Source organism: Triturus cristatus, chromosome 9, assembly GCF_964204655.1.
Source record: "Triturus cristatus chromosome 9, aTriCri1.1, whole genome shotgun sequence".
Lineage (NCBI taxonomy): Eukaryota > Metazoa > Chordata > Amphibia > Caudata > Salamandridae > Triturus > Triturus cristatus.
The window spans coordinates 736,589,670-736,605,568 of record NC_140592.1 but is presented as its reverse complement, the minus strand read 5'-3'; the positions used below and the strand labels follow the sequence as shown (position 1 = coordinate 736,605,568).

General features: G+C 49.9%; 1 protein-coding gene across 1 annotated transcript in view; it reads left to right on the top strand.

Annotated features, from left to right (window-relative positions):
* Positions 1 to 15,899, top strand: part of LOC146798677 (girdin-like) — a 439,241-nt gene that overhangs the window by 172,394 nt on the left and 250,948 nt on the right. The window contains exon 10 of the mRNA XM_085625977.1: positions 6,430 to 6,588. Coding sequence (XP_085482103.1) covers positions 6,430 to 6,588 — 159 coding nt within the window. The remainder of the gene's footprint in view (positions 1 to 6,429; positions 6,589 to 15,899) is intronic.

Here is a 15,899-nt window from a genome sequence, read left to right as displayed (position 1 = left end):
TGACTTTGAAGGTCTTCAGGAAGTCAGTGGGCTGGAAACTTCACCAGAGTGGGAGCTCTCTTCTCCCAAGTCTCTGCCTTCTCAGGAGGTGGCTCCTTATCACTGAGTTATAAGGAGGGCTGCTGACCTTCTGGAGTCAATTCAAACATCCTTACTGAGGTACTGCACTCCCCTTCTTCAGTGATAGGGCCTTTACTCCTATTCAATGAAGCTCTGATGGAACCAATTGTGAAGGTTTGGCAGAAGCCAATGACTGCCTCAGCAGTTTCCAGAGCCGTGGCAAGGCGTTATAAAGCTGCACCTGGAGATCCAGCATTTTTTACTTCACATCCTTTAGCGGAAAGCTTGGTGGTTCAAGCTTCATTCTCTTCCAAACAGTCAGCAGGTTCCTTCCCCTCCACTCCAGGGGATAGGGATTCCAAAAATCAGTCAGCAAAGAAAGTATTTTTATCAGCAAGCATGGCTCTGAAATAGACTAATGCCACATGCCTGTTAGGACGGTATATCCATGCTTTGATGGACGCAGCTAAGGAGGTGGCTCCTAAGCTGCCAGAAGATGTTCGAGGGCACTTCATGGAGGTGCTGACAGATACACAGGCGGCACTCTGTCAGGCGATGTAGTTGGGTCTTGATACGGCGGACTCAGTCGCCAGGGTGCTGGTCTCTTCGGTGACAACCAGGAAGCACACCTGATTGAGATGATGTGGATTCTCTCTGGACGTTCAAGCCACGCTTCTGATTCTCCCCTTCGATGGCTCCCGGCTCTTATGGGCTCTTTTGGGCAAAGGAGGATCCAGCTCGGCAACATTTTAAGGATAGCAGGGTTACTGCTAGACCCTTCGGTTTATTGTCTCAGCCTAGGGGTTTTGGATACAGGAGATATCGGGGCTTTGAGCAGGCCGCTCCATTTCGAGGCCGTCAGCAGCAGCAGCACCACCAGAACCCTCTGTATACGTCATACAGAGGGAAGGGAAGAGGTCGTCTGCGAGGGGTCACTCGCCAGCAGGTCTCGTCCTCGTCCTCCTCCTCCTCTCCGGTCCCCCCCACTGGTTCCGCAGGGAAACAGCTCTAGATCCCCCTTCTTGGAGCATGTTGGTCCCGTAGGAGGCCGGGTGTCCCATTTTCTACAAAATTGGAAATCTGTTACAGTAGATCTTTGGGTTTTAAATCTTGTAGAAAATGAGTATGCCCTTCCTTTCCAGGAGTTTCCCCCTCCCTATCCTCCTTGCCAGGGCTGGTGTTTGGAGGACCATCTGTTGCTCCTACAACAAGAAGTTCTTTCTTTGTTACAGAAAGGTGCGATAGAGGTTGTTCCAGAGCAGGAAAGGGGTCAGGGATGCTACTCCCGGTATTTCCTGATCCCCAAAAAAACGGCCGATTACGGACGATTCTGGACCTCAGGATGTTGAATTTTTACCTCAAACAGGAGAAATTCAAGATGTTGACCATAGCTCAGGTACTTCTGGAGCTGCAGCAGGAAGACCAGATGGTGTTGATCGATTTACAGGATGCGTACTTTCACATTCCCATCCCGAAGTCGCATCAGAAGTATCTCTGTGGGATCTCAACCCTACCAGTTTGCGGTCCTCCCCTTTGGTCTTACTTCCGCACCTCAGGTCTTCACGAAGGTGATGGCGGTGGTAGCAGCACATCTCAGAAGGTCGGGGTTTCCAGTTTTCCCCTATCTGGACGACTGGCGGCTCAAAGCAAAGTTGCCAGAGATGGTGCTTCATCATCTGCAAGTAACAACTCGACTGTTGTTCGACTTGTGTTTTTCGATAACTATACCCAAATCTCACCGGGTGCCCTCTCAGCACAACCTGTTCACAGGGGCAGTACTGGACACTTCTGTGAATCGAGCTTTCCCGCCTCCTCAAAGGTTCCAGACATCCAAGGTATAATTCCAATGTTTCAAGATGAAGCAGGTGTTCCAGTCCTGAAGGTTCTGTGCCTGCTCAGTTTGTTCACTGCCTGGATACTGTTGGTCAGCCATGCACGCTGGCACATGAGGGCACTTCAGTGGTGCCTCTGCAGGCAGTGGTTTCAGCACTACAGGGATCTCAGGGAGATGGCCAGAATCTTCAGAGACACTGCAGCCAAGCTTTTATGGTGGATTGTAATGGGAAACCTGTCTCAAGGGAGGCCATTTCAACCTCCTTCTCGGTGGCCACAGTGATAATGGATGCCTCCACTCTAGGGTGGGGAGCCCATCTGGGGGATCTGGAGATTAAGGGTATTTGGTCAGAGGAGAGATTGCTTCACATCAATCTTTTGGAATTGCGGGCGATATGTTTGGCTCTCAGGGCCTTCCTCCCTTCCCTTTGCAGTCAGTCAGTTCAGGTCCTGATGAACAACACTACCGCAATGTGGTACATAAACAAGCAGGGTGGAGTAGGATCGTGTTGTCTCTGCAGAGAGGCTCTGCGACTCAGGTCCTGGGCTCAGGACCATCAGATTTGTGTGATTGTAAATCATCTGGCCGGAGTGCTGAATGTGCGTTCGGACAGTCTCAGTCGGCAAGTCTCAGCCGATCAAGAGTGGCATCATCATCCGGAGGTGGTCCATCGCATCTTCAGGATGTGGGGTTTCCTCGGTTGGACCTATTTGCCACTCACAAGACCGCGCACTGCCCGTCGTTCTGCAGTCTCCAGTATCTGATGCAGGGAGCGTTGGGGGGCGCGTTTCAGCTAGACTGGGACTCACAGCTAATTTATGCATTTCCCCCATACCCTTGATTCCTCGGGTTCTGAGGAAGATTAGCCAAGACCGGGCCAAAGTTATATTGATCACTCCAGATTGGCCGCGAAGGGTGTGGACACAGACCTCTTTCACCTCTCATCGCACCCTCTGCTCCGTCTCCCTCTCAGGGCAGGCCTCCTCTCGCAGTCGCAGGGGCCTGTTCTACCCCCCCACCTCCAGAGCCTGCACCTTCATGCCTGGAGATTGAAAGGGGTAACCTGAGTTCTTTCTCTCTCCCGCTGGATGTGGTGGATGCTATTTTATCGGCCAGAATATACTCCGCCAAATCTATCTATTCTAGTAGGTGTGCCATGTTTGTTAAATGGTGTGGAGAGAGATGCATTGATCCATTGAAGGTCCATTTATCTGATATTCTAAGTTTAGCTCTTTCTTTGGCTCAACAAGGTTGTGCAGTAGCGACAGTCAAAGGCTACTTGCCTGCCTTGTCGGCCTTTCTCTCCTTACTAGACCAACCCTCTTTGTTTAAGTCTCCTATAGTCATGAGATTCATTAAGGGTCTCACTAACAGGATCCCTCCCACTCCATTTATCATGCCTTACTGGGGATTAAATGTGCTTCTTATTTTTCTAATGGGGTCCCCCTTTGAGCCTCTTCATAGTTGTCCCTTGAGGCTCCTCTCATTCAAGACAGTTTTTCTGATTGTTATTACCTCGGCTACGAGAGTTAGTGAGCTGCAGGCCTTTAGCTCTAAGCCTCCTTTTACCACAGTTCATGCGGATAAGATGATTCTTAAGACCAGAGCTGCTTTCCTGCCTAAGGTGGTCACTCCCTTCCACCTGAGGCAGTCTATCACTTTACCCACTTTCTATCCTCCCCCGCATCCTTCCAAGGAGGAGGAGAGACTTCACTGCCTGGACCCAAAGAGGGAAGTCAGCTTCTACCCAGACAGGTCTAAAGACTTCAAGCTGGATGACTAACTCTTCATTGGTTATGTTTGGAAGATGAAGGGCAAGGCGGTCCACAAGCGAACGCTTTCCAGATGGATCATCCTCTCCATCAAGATCTGCTACGGCTTGGCCAAGAAGGAGCCTCCTGAAGGTATTCGAGCTGATTCCACCAGAGCTAAGTCTTCTTCTTCGGCTTTGACTAGAGGTGTCCCTGTTGTTGACATCTGCAAGGCGGCATCTTGGGCCTCCCTCCACACCTTTGCGAAGCATTACTGCTTAGATACAGAGGTTAGGAGGGACGGCCACTTTGCACGTTCTGTGCTGCAGGATTTTTGGGTATAGGTAGGCGGACACCCTCCTCCGAGAGCGGGACTGCGTGGGGATTCAATTCAAAAGGTGAGGAATCCACAGGCAGATGTATCAATCAGTAGAACAAGTTACTTACCTCTGGTAACGCTTTTTCTGGGGGATACAGTATCTGCCTGTGGATTCCTAACTGACCCAACCGCCTCCCCGTTGTCTGCCTACTTATACCGAAAATAATTTTGCGTATGATATTTTTGTGCTTCATTGTCATTTGAACTGTTAAGATGATTGTCGCTAGGAAAGTTCTATATATTTAAAATTTCCCGTTTCCTTTCTTTCTAAATGGTATGCTGTGTATATTTGTGCATATATGTATACTTGAGAACTATGGTCGGTTCACCCGTTCACCTCGAAGGCATGGACAAAATGGTTGGAACTGACGTCAGCACACCGACGAAGTCTTCTTATGGCTCCGATGACGTCACGTGGAGTCTCGAGCGGAGCCATGCCATTGTGAAGTCCTCGTCGATGTGGGAGAGCTATGAACATTTTTCACTGGAATGCTGTGCAAGGGGTAATTCAAAAGGTGACAAATCCACAGGCAGATCTTGTATCCACCAGAAAAAGTGTTACCAAAGGTAAGTAACTTGTTTGTCTGCCCACGTACAAGTGGCCAAGTTCTGATATGGTCATTTTATGCAGGGTTTTCTGTATCACCTGTTCCAGGGTGAGAGGTAGCAGAGGGTTAATTAAAAGGGGGAGCGCTGGAGAGTATAAAAAGGAGCCGCCTATTTGGTGGAGTAGCGTGCGCCATGACCAGCACATAGCCACTATTTTCACCTCCTTCTGGGGCCTTGGCAACCCCCGGGTAAGTATCATTGTCAAAGGGGCATCATCCACCTGGTCTTGTTCCAGTACTAAGTAAGGGAGACGGGCATCAGCATGATACCAATGACCGCAAAGTGACATTGTGCTGCTTAATAATAGAGTTCAAAGGCAGGGACTTCAAATCCTCCATGCTCGTAGGGGAGAGTTATCATGTCCCAACATATCCGCATTCCAGTTGGCCCAAAGAAGGTCTGATCGATAAGGATTTAAGTGTATGGAAAAAGCTCTTGTTGAGGGAGATAGGGATATTTTGGAATAAATAAAGAAATTTAGGCAATACTACCATTTTAAGCAATGCCACTCTGCCAACCAGGGATAATGGAAGTCTGAAGCAAGTGTCTGTTTGACGCTGTAGCAAGTCAATGGTGGAACCATAGTTTAGACAAAGGATGGTCTCCATCTCTCTGTGTATGGAAGTTCCCAGGTATAGGGCTATGTGCTATTAGTTATTGGGAATATGTGTGTTTTGTCTCAGTTGATGCCGATACCCAAGTGTCTACAGAATCTGATCATTTCCCTTATCAGTGGTGATATGTTGTTTTTCGGACGTTTCACGAAAATCAAAATATCATCCATGTACAGTGATAATATTTTCCCAGAACAGAAGGAAAGCCGTCTATCTAGGTGTTTTTCAGGAAGGTGTTTGGTCAGGGGGTCCTTGACTAGGATGAAGAATAGTGGGGATAGGGGTCATCCTTGCCAGAGACCCCAATATATTGAAAATGTGTTGGTTAAAAGACCATTAACTGTGACTCTAGTGGTGGTGGGGTGTGCATAGAGCAGCTGGGCCAGTGCCAGGAATCCGGTCGGAATACCACAGTGCCTCAGTGTTTCCATGATAAAAGGCCACTTCAGGGAGTCAATAACCTTTTCAGCATTTAGTAACAGCACTGCCGCCTGAAGCTCCGGATTCAGTTGGTGTAGAAAATAATATGAATACTGTGTGCAAATTGATTGATGTAGACCTGCGTGGAACGAAGCCAGACTCCACCAGGAAAACTGTCTTTTTGAGTAACAGGGACAGTCTGTTCGCATTTACCTTGACAAGGATTTTATTATTGCAATTGAGATGCGATAATGTCCTGTAAAGCACATCGAGTAGCATCTCTCCTCAGCTTGGGGAACACAGAAATCACTGTCTCAAGTAGTGTTGGAGGGAGCATTCTGTCAGTGAGTGCCGCTTGCTGTACCTCCAAGAGATGAAGAGCCAGTGTATATTTATAAGTTTTGTAAAAGTCAGTTGTGAGGCCATACGAGCCCTGTTCTTTTGCCCAGGCCAAGGCGTCAATGGCTGCCACTATCTCTTCCACCGAAATTGTGTGACTTAAAATTGTCGGTGGCTGCTGTCCAACCAAACCAAGGCCACTTCATCTAGGTGGATGGAGATAGAGGCAATAGGTCTTACCATTCGAGTCGCTTATAAGCGCATATAGCTGGTGTCAAACTCAGCCAATATGTGGTGTAGCGTTTGTATTTCTAACATTAATATATCTTTTCCTCCAACTCTTTGTAGATGATTCTGGGTGCAAACTGATAAACCCTGTATCTGACTGTCTGTAATCTGCTCTGTACCCCACTTTTTCTACAGAACCGTCAGCTGCTGAGCGATGCCCGCCTGGTCAGAGTGTATCGGGACGAAATGGATGCCTTGCGTGAAAAGGCTGGCCGTGTAGACAAGTTGCAGGCTGAGGTCAAGTCCTACAAGGAACGCCTGCCCAGCCTAGAGATATACAAGGGAAAACTGGAGGTGAGATAGTGAAAAGGGTGGGCAAATAGGTGGAGAGACAAGAAGAGGTGCCAAAAGATTTATTGGTAGGTGGATATTTATATGAACCCTCAGGCACACCCAACTTTGACCAGTCCTGCCATTTCTTGTTACACATACCATGCATGTTCTACACCTTGCTTCATCCTCCACAGTTTTGTGAAGTGAGTACTGAATTAAAAAAATATTCAGTACATCAATAATAGATGTGTCCCTATCCCACAACCATTGCTTCCAGTAACCTCGCTTTCATTGTGCATCAGTTCTCTGAGCTATTTCTCACATGTGGTTGCCTTTATGGTACTCATTACTAGCGGACCAGTTAATTGTGATATGTGCTGTAATTGCTGTTACTAAACATATTGCAATTATGATTTTTGTGATAAATATCGGTAGGTGAAACCTGCTGATATTTGTCAGAGAAGAATGACAGATATTTTTCTGAACATGTGGATTTTGTTATGGTAAGCACTAAAGTCTGCACATATTTCCCCCAAAACTCGGAATTGGTTGGTATTTATCACATCCAATAAATTTCAACTCAGCAGAGTCAGATTTTATCAGGTGCGATAAATATCAAACATTTACCGCACCATTCCTAATGAGACCCTTTATGTATACATAGTACCAGAGCTAATACAATGAACTTGTCTTCATGACTGTCTTTCTTTTTTGTTGACAGTATGCCCAGAAAACGCATCTTGCAAGTAACTAATGTTCTCACCGTGTCTTGTGTAATTTCTTGTGATATATTGTTGTTGTGATATTGTGAATCAACACACAAGTATGAGCCATTTATATTGTAATTTGTATCTTTGTCATTGCTCCAAAGCACTTTTATTGTGATTGGCGACCTTAGATGTTGTTTTTAGCATTTGTGGGAAGTGTTGGTTGTAGTTGAGTGTAGTATACGAGGTTCTAAGATATGCTCCAAACATGTTGCGGCAAAATGTACCATGTGCGGAATAAGAAAAGTTTGAGAATAGGTATGTCCTGCACACATGCACAATCCCTTTTCTTTGATGTAGTCCATGTTGTGAGGATCATGTGATTGGAAATGGCAATCCTTTTAATGCTTTTGGAATATCAAGGTGGTTGTGAAATATTCTTATTCTTGCAGTAATAATGTGTCAGAGTTTGCCCATCTGCACAGACAAAGAGGTCCATCCAGTAAGAGATTTTCTGAAGAGACGGATGGTCAGCAGTCGGACCACTTTAGGGAACAGTGGCCTAGTTTGCCATAGGTACATTGTGTAGGATTAAGGAAGAATGGCCCAGTTCCATGGATGGCTGTGTGTATCATGTGCATAGCTTTGTAGGTGATAAGACGAGCCACAGACAGCCGGTATGAAGACTGTATGACTAGTGAGATTTTGTCTGAGAAATGCAGGTTCTCCAGTATTAGATCTTTCATACACTCACATACTTGAATATTCCTGGTCATCAAACTGGGAATCCTCAGTAGTCAGTCTTAACATAGTGGTATATGCTCACACACTCAGAACATTAAAAAACAGCCATGCACAATATTTAGCCCCTTTACCTCATTATCTGACCAGAACTCTGGCCAGTGAGCTGAAGGAACCAAGATCTTCAACGTACCACAGAGGCTGAGCTGCTCAGATTTTTCTACCGTAGTTAATCTTACAGTAGGTGAATTCTCAAGCTCTGCTCATCTCTCTGAATCAATGCTTTTCATTTCTTTTTGGTGTTGAGCTCTGTACCTTGATGTTCCTATCACCACCTTCTACAGAAACGTAAGCAGTACTTCCACCTCTTTTTTGTATTTGGCTGGTGGAGTCCTAGGAACTCTGCTTAGATGGCTTACTTTCCTTTTCAGGCTGGAGTCTTATTTATACCTTGTGAGTCCTGTGAGGCCAGGAAGATCTTCCATGACAACCCCCATAAAAAATATCTGCTATGTTTTCATCACTTTGGCAAAGTGTCAAGGGGCTGCAAAATCTGTCAGACCTTCAGAGAAAAGACTCTGAATGATGGAAAGGCATGAACCTTATGCACTCTCAGGTAACTATCACTGAGTGTGGTTCTGCTAAAAGTGCTCCTCTTCCAAAACTAGAAAATAAATGTTGGTGCTGATCAGAGCCTTACCTATCCTTACAGTGAAACCTTGTGAACCTTTCCTAAAGGTGCAGACTCCTACTGTGAGTTGAAAGCTTTTGGAAATTGTCAGGAGTTCCATGGCGTTATACACTGCACCTCTTTCTCCTCAGCCTTACTCATTGAAAATGCCAATTCAACTGTCAACTGCACCACTGACGATTCCACGTTGACTGCAGCAAACAAAACTTTGTCTTAAAAAAAGCACAAGGCCAGTGTTCACCCGCCAGTGGTGTCACAGTCTGCATCTGTTGCCAAGCATATCTCATCATTTACAATGCCTTCAAGATTGAGAGCCCTGGCGACAGTGACACCAGTGATGACTTCGCCGATGACATCTACTTTATCTGCGGTAACAACTGCTTCAACTCCATCGACAATGACATCACCAACCTGGATTACCACACCAACACTCTTTCTCTATCCACAACTTCATTGTCGATGATTCTTCTATCAACTGATCCATCATTAACAGCACCTTCGTCAATGGTTATTGTTCCAGTAGTTCCTCATGGTCCTCTGGTTTTCAGTTTATCTTTCATGTGAAATAGCTTTTTGATCACTATAACATTAGTGCTACCACCTCAATTCTTAGAGGAGCCTCCATCTGGCCTTGAGGCTGCTGACGTTAGCGAACTGGACTGTGGCTATGAGGAATCCATTATAGGTTCTTACAGGTCACGTTGGCGAAGAGCATGGGGATTAAGCTATGGATCCTCATGACCTGGGCATTTATCATATTCCAAATGACTCTGAGGAGTAACAGATGTGTGAGCACATATGATGGTTAGCCCGCCTTCCCTCAGCCTCGTATGCTTGAGGTACCAGCTGACTTCCTAGGGTCTTTGGAGCACATAATGGAGAACTTCTGTGACTCACTTCCTCTTCCCAGCTGCCATGCACAGCTAGCGCATCCACAACAAATACCACTTCACCCATTTCCGTATCTAATTCTTCTGCAACTTAGTGCTCCAAATCACCAAGTACCACTAGCAATATCCCGTCCTCTGCCGCAAAATGCCTGTGGTTCTACTGAGCCTCCAGCAGAACTGTCACATATCACCCCAAACAAGGCAGAACATCAACAACCTCCCACTGATTCTGATGCTTCAGATCATGGTCAAAGTGATGATTGTAGCAATGATGATAATGATGTTCAGGACAGAGTACTTCCGGTTAAAGCAGTGCCCAAATGTTATGATTATATTATGGGTAATGAGCCAGCCCTGAGCCTCAGCCGTAAGATCCCCCCCCCCCCCATTATCCCCCAAAAGTTCCTTATAGCTTCCACAGTGTCATCAGGAGGGTATTTGACACATTTGTGGAAAAAACATAATTCCTTTTTGATTTTAAAGAAACGTTGCGAAAGTTAATCAGGGCATCCTCTTACTTGATCATCTGTGAATGGATGCTTTGTCCTGTATGAAAATCCCGGCCACAGACAAGACCTTCCTTGCCAAACTGGATACAAATATAAACCAACAGATTCTGCTCCAGCTTGCCTTCTCAACCAGTTTGAAACAAAATCAGCCATTTTAGAAGCCTCTGAGAGAGAGCCCGGAATCCATTGTCGCCCTTGGTTCCTCCAGACAAAGAGGATTGCCATACTGATACCATGCCTTTGCATCTATAGCAGTCTAAATATTTGTTCTTTTTTTTTTTTTTTTTTTTTTTTTAAACCGTTTATTACAAGTCTTAAAAGTATACAAGTATGGGCCCACAACCTTCCGGCCGGCCGCTAGCAATGGTAGGAACATACGACATACATTTATGGAACACGTGGCATTACAGGAGGAGCATTTCACAGTAGGTAACAATGTCAAAAGCCACATCATCCAGGCCCCATTATGCGGTTTCATTTTAAATGAAGAACAACAAAAATTAAAATCACACCCACAAGGCAACCCACAATCAAAAATAGCAGCACGTGCTCCCCAAGAGGGGGGATCCCAACTATACACAGAAGTGTGAGGAGGGGGAAGAGAACAGAGCGAGGACTGGGGGAACCCAATGCCCGGAAGCGGGGGAATGAGTCGGCTAAGGGGATGGGGCTGGCGAGGCAGCAGGCAGCAGCGGTGGTGCGCAGATACCCCCTCGGTAGGCGTTCCAGGGGCCCCATACTTTCACCCATGTCCCAGGCTTACCCCTCGCCACATACACCACCTTTTCGCGAAACATGCACCAGTCCATGTGTTCTTTCCAGGCCGAGACCGTCGGGGGCCTCTGGGATCCCCACAGTTGAGCAATATCACGCTTGGCTATCATATATCCCAGAGTCACCCACCACGTTTGCGGCGCCGAGTAATCAGTCGGTTCCCACACATTCAACAGGCATCTCCTCGCTTCAGGCAACAGCGCCACATGCGTAACAAGTCGCAGCACCTCATGTACACCACGCCAGAACCCCTCTACCTCCGGGCACTCCCACAAAATATGCATAAAGGTCCCCAAAGCACCACACCCACGCTTACACAACCCATCTCCAGCATAGCCCATTCGCAGAAGCCTTGGCCCCGTCATGTAGACCCGGTGGAGTATCTTGAGCTGGACGAAGCGAAGGCGAGCCGGTATGGCCACCTCCTTCGGGGAGGCCACCGCGGAGGTCCAGTCCTCGTCGTCCAACTCCAGCCCGTCGGCAACCCAAGCCGCACGAAGGGCAGTCAACAGGCCCGAGCGGTCGTTTATGAGCTTTTTGTATATAAGTGAGATCGTGCTGTCCGGGACGTGCCCATCCAGCAGTCTATCCTCCAGGGGGGAATATTCCGGGATGGAGGCAGCGTCCGAGAAGACGGAGCCCAGCGCATGACGGACCTGCAAATACCGAAAGTATTCACTGCCCTGCAACTGAAATTCCGTCTGCAGCATATCGAACGTTTTAAATCCTCCCCTCGTCCAAAGATCCCCCACTTTACTGATACCTATTATGTCCCACTTCTCGAAGCCCTTAGAGGTCCACAGGGAACCTAACCGCTCAGACGCGTATAGAGGTGATGCCCGGGTCAAACGGTCCTTCCACCCCATAGCTGCATTGGCCGCGTGCCAGACTTGCACCATAACACGCGTGGGGCCCGTCAGACGAGCGTCGGGCGCGCTAGAGTAGAGCGCTCGATTGTAGTCGCCACCTGGCAGGAGCATCTTGTCCATTTCAAATGCCGGGTTTAAGGCGGGCCCGTAGAGCCCATGGTTAATGGTAGCGAGCTGGGAGGCCCAATAGTACCGTTTAATATCCGGGAGGGCAATCCCCCCGTCAAACCATGGGAGCGTCAGCTTAGCCAGAGCAATGCGCGGCCTCCCGTCCCAGAACAGGCGGCGTTGCAGACTCTCCACCTCACGGAAGTAGCGCGCCGGGACCAAGTCCATAGTGTTCTGCAAAGCGTACAGAAAACGCGGCAGAGACATCATCTTGAACAATGCCGCCCGGCCGAGCGGCGAAAGCGGCAGGCGCCGCCAGCGTGCGACATCTACCCGCAGACGCTGGAGGGGGGGAAGCAGATTCCGTTCATACCGGGCCTCCGGGTCCAGAGTAATGAAGACACCCAGGTACCGAAATCCCTGCGGGGCGATCTGGATCGGACAGCCCCGCGGGAGAATACGAGCCTCCCCAGAGAGAACATACACACACGACTTAGCCCAGTTGATGACGAGACCGGAGTTACGACCAAACGAGTGTAAAACATCAACTAGCACTATAAGTGATTTACGTGGGGAGGCTAGGTACAGAAGGATGTCATCAGCGTATAGGGATACGCGGTCCTCATACTCGGGGGTCCAACGGAGACCACGGATGGAAGGCTCCCACCGCAGCCACTCCGCCAGGGGCTCCAAGGCAAGCGCAAAAAGAAGCGGCGACAAGGGACAGCCCTGTCGCGTGCCCCGGCCCAGCTCAAACGGGGCCGATACTCTTCCGTTCACGACCACCTGCGCCAATGGGCCCGCATACAACAGTTTGACCCAACTGATGAATCCTGGGCCAAATCCGAACTTCTCAAGCATCGCCCAGATGTATGGCCACTCAAGCGTGTCAAACGCCATGGTGGCGTCTAAGGACGCCAAAATGGCCGGTTCTCGTATAAATGGGCCGCGCGCAAGTACCCCATGCAAACGCCGCAGATTAAGGGCTGTATTGCGGTGGGGAATAAAGCCAGACTGGTCCTGATGAACCAGATCTCCCACCACACCGACCAGCCGATTGGCGAGTACCTTAGCGAGAATTTTGGGCTCCGCATTCAGTAATGAGATAGGCCGATAAGAAGTAACCCGATCCCGAGGTCTCCCTTCCTTGTGGATCACCACGATTGTAGCCAGACGCTGGTCAAGCGGGAGGGAGCCCAGCGAGTGGGCCGCGAGGAACATTGCGCGGAGGTGAGGCGCCAATGTATCCGGTCGCAGCTTATACAGCTCGATAGGGATACCGTTCGGGCCCATGGCCTTGCCAGAAGCGACCGAGCGTATGGCGAGGGCGATTTCGTCGGAGGTGGGAGCGGCGTCCAGCAACACCCTGTCCTCCCCGGACAGGGAAGGCAGCGCGATATCCCTGAGCAGGGTACGGGAATCCTCTTCCGAGCAAGAAGAGACCGGGGAATACACCTCGCGGAAATACTCCGCGAAACAGGAGACAATTTCTTCTGGCTCAGTTACACACACACCATTCGATTTCTCAATCAGCGGGACCACACGATTCGCTCTCTCCTTTTTATCCAACCACGCTATCAGTTTACCAGCCTTATCACCCACATCATACAGTCGCCCCTGTTGCTCTCTACTAAGGCCCCTGGCCGCCTCCGTAACGAGGGCCCTATAAGCCGCCTGTTTGAGCTGGAGGACATGTAGTGCAGCATCCGTCACCACATCTTCTAGATTACCCTCCAGCTCAGCTATTTCAGCCTCCACCCGGGTCACCTCCTCCCGCTCGCGCCTCCGGGCGTGGGAAATAAGGGATAGGGCCTCCCCTCTAAGTACTGTTTTGAAGGCCTCCCACAAGGGGATAGCTGAAGGCACTGACCCCACATTCTCCTCAAAATAGCGCTGGAGGGATTTAATCAAGTCAGCGCGAATGGTGGGGTCGCGCAGGTACCAGGAATTGATTGGGACTACCCTGCTCTCAGCCCTCGGAAAGACATCAAAATGCAACAATAGCGGGGAGTGGTCCGAGATACCCCGTGCCAAATGGCGCACCTCCCCCACCCTCCCGACATGGGCCGCCGGGACAAGGACATAATCAAGCCGTGAGAGACTACCATGGGCCCCGAGTGGAAAGTGTATTGCAGCTGCGTGGGATGTTTTAAGCGCCAGCAGTCCACCAATCCCAGTGTCTCCAAGAGGCCGGATAGCCACGCCTGTGCCCGGGGGAGGTCCCTAGGGGGGTGACGATCCACAGTCCCAGAAACCACCGCGTTGAAATCCCCCCCCACCACCAGAAGCCCCCCCGGAAGGCCAAGGAGGAGGCGCCCCAGATCTGCAAAGGTGGTCGACTGCAACCCCGGTGGGACGTACACTGACACAAAGACAACCACTTTGCCCTCCATTCTACCCACCAAGACAGTGTAACGTCCCCTGTCATCGTGGAGCACCTCATCAATTTCTAACGGGAGCGAGTTCTTTACCATGATACCCACACCCCTCGAGCCTGACGTGAAGCCTGAGTGGGCCACGAGGCGGTAGCCACGCCGATTCATGGCGCAGAAGGAATTGCCAATAAGGTGTGTCTCCTGCAGGAAGACCACATCAGGCGAGAGTCGCTTCAGATACTGTAGGACCACACCTCGTTTGATCCTGTCCCCCAGTCCATTGACGTTCCAAGACAACAAAGTTAACTCCCTACCCCCATCATACACAGAAACCATCATTCGTCCCCCCGAGAGCACAGTAGAACCAACACAAAAAAAGGGTTGCCTTGTGATAATAACGAACAACACCCCATCCCTGCCCACCCACCCCAACCAAACTCCCCTCTCCCTGCACCCCTGCATGAGCCCAGACAGCCCCCCCAACGTGCAGTGTGCCTGTCGCCCCATAGATAGTTAAACTAACTAGACCCCCAGAGGAGGAGGGAGAACCCCCAAGAGACCCCACACAACCTCCATAGGAGGGGAACTTAAGCAATCCGACGTATAGTCAAAAGTGGCATCATTTTTGTCCCGAGCGAGGCCTAATATTAGTCCCTCAGTCTTGGTCCGGCGAGCCCTCTCCCCCGGCCGCTCCCCCCCCCGCCACCCCGATCCCGATCTCCAGACAGAGTATCCAGCCAGTCCCCGGCCGCTTCGGGACGATCAAAAAAGTGTGTGCGACCTTCCACCTCCACTCGCAGCTTAGCTGGGAAAAGCATGGCGTATTTGAGATTTAGGTCCCGAAGACGGCGCTTGACACCAAGGAAGCTCAGTCTCTGCTTCTGGACCGCAGGGGTGAAATCAGGATAGAAATTAATGTCCATATTGTCAAGTCTAATCGGTCCCTGTAGTCTGGAGGATTGCAGGATAGCGTCTCTGTCCCGAAAATTAAAAATCCGGGCGATGAGAGGTCTCGGAGCGGCTCCGACCTTAGGCCTTCCCCCGGGAACCCTGTGGGCCCTCTCCACAGCAAAGAATTTACTCAGCCCCCGTGGCTGGAGATGGGTAACAATCAGGTCTTCCACGAAAAGGTCCGCCGCCGCTTCCTCACGTCCCTCAGGCACCCCGATGATACGGATGTTGTTCCTCCGGGCCCGACTCTCGGAGTCCTCCAGGCGACGATCCATCAGCGCACTCGCCCGAGCAAGCCGGCGCACCTCCGTTTGCAGGGCCGCCACATCTGTCGTAAGGCCCGATGCGGTGTGGGCCAAAGAATCGACTCGGTCGTTGGTCTTGGAGAGATCGCCCTTATCAGGCCAACATCTACGAGGACCGAGTCGATCTTCTGCGCCAGTGTGTCAAAACGCTGGCCCACAGAGGCCTTCATCTCGGCGATGGCGCCCATGACATCCCGCAGAGTCAGATCCGTGGGCAGATCGGGGGCATCAGTAGGGCCCTCAGGGGACCTGCGTGGCACCTCAGGAGATCCCTTCTGGAGGGTATAGCGATCCATGCTGTTGGACTGATGGGCTGCGCCACGCCGGGTCGATTTTACCTTTGCCCGATCGCCATCTTGTTTCGTGGCCATGGTCCCAATCTCCCGATCGCACCAGCCACGTCGTGAAGGGC